This window comes from Oncorhynchus clarkii, unplaced genomic scaffold (genome assembly GCF_045791955.1).
Source record: "Oncorhynchus clarkii lewisi isolate Uvic-CL-2024 unplaced genomic scaffold, UVic_Ocla_1.0 unplaced_contig_1649_pilon_pilon, whole genome shotgun sequence".
NCBI lineage: Eukaryota > Metazoa > Chordata > Actinopteri > Salmoniformes > Salmonidae > Oncorhynchus > Oncorhynchus clarkii.
In genome coordinates, this window is record NW_027258032.1 from 35,001 (window position 1) to 40,000 (window position 5,000).

The 5,000-nt window shown below is 46.4% G+C and overlaps 1 protein-coding gene across 1 annotated transcript in view; it reads right to left on the reverse strand.

Moving 5' to 3' along the window:
- Positions 1-5,000, reverse strand: part of LOC139394598 (glutamate receptor ionotropic, NMDA 2A-like) — an 86,736-nt gene that overhangs the window by 12,587 nt on the left and 69,149 nt on the right. The window contains exon 10 of the mRNA XM_071142700.1: positions 523-683. Within this exon, the coding sequence (XP_070998801.1) occupies positions 523-683 (161 nt within the window). The remainder of the gene's footprint in view (positions 1-522; positions 684-5,000) is intronic.

A 5,000-nucleotide genomic window follows, 5' to 3' on the forward strand; every position in this document is an offset into this window, starting at 1 on the left:
CACACACACATCTTCCGTCTCATCTCCCTTTATACAGATCAGTGTTAAATAGTGCTGCTACTCCTAGTTAGCTTTTTCATTCATTCTGCAGACTTGGTCATCAATGAAACACACACAAACACACACACACACACACACACACACACACACACACACAACACTAACTGGGTTAGGGAGATAGGTACTCCCTCTATTGGTTGTGAGTCATCCATTGATTGTTTAATACGCCCACACACACACACACACACACACGGTCTATAGCCAGAGTGCAGCAACACACACCAAACACACGCACACACACACACACACACAAACACTGTCTATAGCCAGAGTGCAGCAACACACACCAAACACACACATACACACACACACACAGAGACATACCGACGCAGAGAGCGAGAACAGACACACACGATGAGAGACATTCAGCCCCTCATATGATGAGACATCCAGACCAGAGATAGGTGAGTGAGACCCACAGAGGGGGCCCTCGCCCCTCCCCGCCGTGCCCAGGCTCCCTACCCCGTCTTCAGGCTGACCAGAGCGTCCTGAACCCCTGTCTGGTGGTACTTGGACAGGTACTCGTGCATGTTAGGGTAATTCTTCCTGATGTTCCTCTCCGTCGAACCGTTGGGGACCGTCCCAAAACGGAACGGAGGGGAGTACGCATACGGGTTCTGGAACTGGAGAAAGGGGAGGGGTGGGAGAAGGAGAAGAATGAGAACAGAAAGGATAGGGCTGCAGAGACATCTCTCTGAGAATCAGAGAAAGGACCTCAGAGTAAACAGCCTCAGAGTAAACAGTCTCAGAGTAAACAGCCTCAGAGTAAAGGACTTCAGAGTAAACAGCCTCAGAGTAAACAGCCTCAGAGTAAACAGCCTCAGAGTAAACAACCTCAGAGTAAACAGCCTCAGAGTAAACAGCCTCAGAGTAAAAAGCCTCAGAGTAAACAGCCTCAGAGTAAACAGCCTTAGAGTAAACAGCCTCAGAGTAAACAGCCTCAGAGTAAAGGAAATCAGAGTAAACAGCCTCAGAGTAAACAGCCTCAGAGTAAACAGCCTCAGAGTAAACAGCCTCAGAGTAAAGGACCTCAGAGTAAACAGCCTCAGAGTAAACAGCCTCAGAGTAAACAGCCTCAGAGTAAAGGACCTCAGAGTAAACAGCCTCAGAGTAAACAGCCTCAGAGTAAACAGCCTCAGAGTAAACAACCTCAGAGTAAACAGCCTCAGAGTAAACAGCCTCAGAGTAAAGGACCTCAGAGTAAACAGACTCAGAGTAAACAGCCTCAGAGTAAAGGACATCAGAGTAAACAGCCTCAGAGTAAACAGCCTCAGAGTAAACAGCCTCAGAGTAAACAGCCTCAGAGTAAAGGACCTCAGAGTAAACAGCCTCAGAGTAAACAGACTCAGAGTAAAGGACCTCAGAGTACAGGACCTCAGAGTAAACAGCCTCAGAGTAAACAGCCTCAGAGTAAACAGCCTCAGAGTAAACAGCCTCAGAGTAAACAGCCTCAGAGTAAAGGACCTCAGAGTAAACAGGCTCAGAGTAAACAGCCTCAGAGTAAACAGCCTCAGAGTAAAGGACCTCAGAGTAAACAGCCTCAGAGTAAACAGCCTCAGAGTAAACAGCCTTAGAGTAAACAGCCTCAGAGTAAACAGCCTTAGAGTAAACAGCCTCGGAGTAAACAGCCTCAGAGTAAACAGCCTCAGAGTAAAGGACCTCAGAGTAAACAGCCTCAGAGTAAACAGCCTCAGAGTAAACAGCCTCAGAGTAAACAGCCTCAGAGTAAACAGCCTCAGAGTAAACAGCCTCAGAGTAAACAGCCTCAGAGTAAAGGAACTCTCTCTCTCTCTCTCTGTCTCTCTTCTGGTCTCCTCTTTCTCTCCTCTCCTCCCTCTCTTTCAGGGTGTGCTGTGTGTCACTCTCTTACGTAACCTGACGGAGCAGATCTCGTCTCCCACAGTTCCCCTTCCGGCCTGCTCTCCTGTGTCTCTCTCCTTTCAATCTCTCCTCCCTCTCTCTCTCTCTCTTAGTTCCCCTTCCGGCCTGTCCTCGGTAATCTTTCCTCTCTCTCTCTCTCTCTCTCTCTCTCTCTCTCTCTCTCTCTCTCTCTCTCTCTCTCTTAGTTCCCCTTCCGGCCTGCTCTCCTGTGTCTCTCTCCTTTCTCTCTCTCTCTCTCTCTCTCTCTCTCTCTCTCTCTCTCTTAGTTCCCCTTCAGGCCTGCTCTCCTGTGTCTCTCTCCTTTCTATCTCTCCTCCCTCTCTCTCTTAGTTCCCCTTCCGGCCTGTCCTCGGTCCTCTTTCCTCTGTCCTCTTTCCTCTGTCCTCTGTCCTCTTTCCTCTGTGCTCTTATTCCACTCTTTCCTCTTCTGTCCTCTTTTTTAAACATCTCACTCTGCCCTCTCGCTTCTCTCTTCTGCTATATATAAGAAAGAAGGAAAACAGCTGAGCTCTCTCTTCTTCAGTCGTCTCCCGTTTTTCTTATATACCCCCCTCTTCTTATATCCCTCCCCCTCTTTCTGAAACTCCTCCCTCTTCTTATATCCCTCCCCCTCTTTCTGAAACTCCTCCCTCTTCTGATATCCCTCCCCCTCTTTCTGAAACTCCTCTCTCTCTCTCTCTCTCTCTCTCTCTCTCTCTCTCTCTCTCTCTCTCTCTCTCTCTCTCTCTCTCTCTCTCTCTCTCTCTCTCTCTCTCTCTCTCTCTCTCTCTCTCTCTCTCTCTCTCTCTCTCTCTCTCTCTCTCTCTCTCTCTCTCTCTCTCTGTCCTCCTACTCCTCCTGTCATCCTGTAATTGTCCCACAGGGAGGATAAAGACAGAGTTGTATTGAACACAATAGATTTTTTTTATTTTCGTCCTCCTTGGTTAGTAAAATGTTCTTCTCCTCTGGGTCAAAGACCATCTAAAGGGGAGGGGCAGGGGGAGGGGCGGGAGGAGGGGCGGGGTTTGGGAACTGACGTCAGATAAAAATACACATAGCGAATCACATCGACCTGTTTTAATTATTCGAATATGTCAATGGTCTTTATATTTATACATATACATATATATATATACATCATTTAAATACTACATGAATAAATACATAAATTAAGACATATCATTAAACCTTTTTTTCTATTCTATCCAAATTAGTAGGATTTTGACGATTTAAAATGGTCACTTAATAACAAAAATAATCTGTAACAGATCGGTGACACTGTGGCTGTTGAAAGAGAAATCAAACCAAACTTTATTTGTCAACAACAAGTGTCGACTTTTACCGTGAAAATGCTTTACTTTACAACGAACAGAGCAGTTCAAAGAAGAGTTAAGAAAATATATTTAACCAAATAGACTAAAATATAAAGTCATTATAATAAGTAACACAATAAGACTAACATCAACGGGGCTATATACAGGGTATTACGGTACAGAGTCAATGTGGAGGCTATATACAGGGTATTACGGTACAGAGTCAATGTGGAGGCTATATACAGGGTGTTACGGTACAGAGTCAATGTGCAGGCTATATACAGGGGGTACTGGTACAGAGTCAATGTGGAGGCTATATACAGGGGGTACCGGTACAGAGTCAATGTGGAGGCTATATACAGGGGGTACCGGTACAGAGTCAATGTGGAGGCTATATACAGGGTATTACGGTACAGAGTCAATGTGGAGGCTATATACAGGGGGTACCGGTACAGAGTCAATGTGCAGGCTATATACAGGGGGTACCGGTACAGAGTCAATGTGGAGACTATATACAGGGGGTACCGGTACAGAGTCAATGTGCAGGCTATATACAGGGGGTACCGGTACAGAGTCAATGTGGAGGCTATATACAGGGGGTACCGGTACAGAGTCAATGTGGAGGCTATATACAGTGGGTACCGGTACAGAGTCAATGTGCAGGCTATATACGGGGGTACCGGTACAGAGTCAATTTGGAGGCTATATACAGGGGGTACCGGTACAGAGTCAATGTGCAGGCTATATACAGGGGGTACCGGTACAGAGTCAATGTGGAGGCTATATACAGGGGGTACCGGTACAGAGTCAATGTGGAGGCTATATACAGGGTATTACGGTACAGAGTCAATGTGGAGGCTATATACAGGGGGTACCGGTACAGAGTCAATGTGCAGGCTATATACAGGGGGTACCGGTACAGAGTCAATGTGGAGACTATATACAGGGGGTACCGGTACAGAGTCAATGTGCAGGCTATATACAGGGGGTACCGGTACAGAGTCAATGTGGAGGCTATATACAGGGGGTACCGGTACAGAGTCAATGTGGAGGCTATATACAGGGGGTACCGGTACAGAGTCAATGTGCAGGCTATATACGGGGGTACCGGTACAGAGTCAATTTGGAGGCTATATACAGGAGGTACCGGTACAGAGTCAATGTGCAGGCTATATACAGGGGGTACCGGTACAGAGTCAATGTGGAGGCTATATACAGGGGGTACCGGTACAGAGTCAATGTGCAGGCTATATACGGGGGTACCGGTACAGAGTCAATTTGGAGGCTATATACAGGGGGTACCGGTACAGAGTCAATGTGCAGGCTATATACAGGGGGTACCGGTACAGAGTCAATGTGGAGGCTATATACATGGGGTACCGGTACAGAGTCAATGTGGAGACTATATACAGGGGGTACCGTACAGAGTCAATGTGGAGGCTATATACAGGGTATTACGGTACAGAGTCAGCGTGTGGGAGAAGGGAGGGGGGGTGAACAGGTAAGTCTGGGTAATGTGTACATGTAGGTAGGGGTGAAGTGACCATGCAGAATGTACTGTATTTGTAGTGTATTTTCAAAGTACACGAAAAGGAAACTTAATACATTCAGTTAACTCTGTATACTTACTGCGTAGTAACACTACGTGAATCAAAACCGTAACAACGTCAAAACGGGAAAAACAAAATAACTCATATAAAACATCTTTCTACGTCAACATACTGGTAACAAACAACAACACAGAATCAAATCAATACTGATACAATG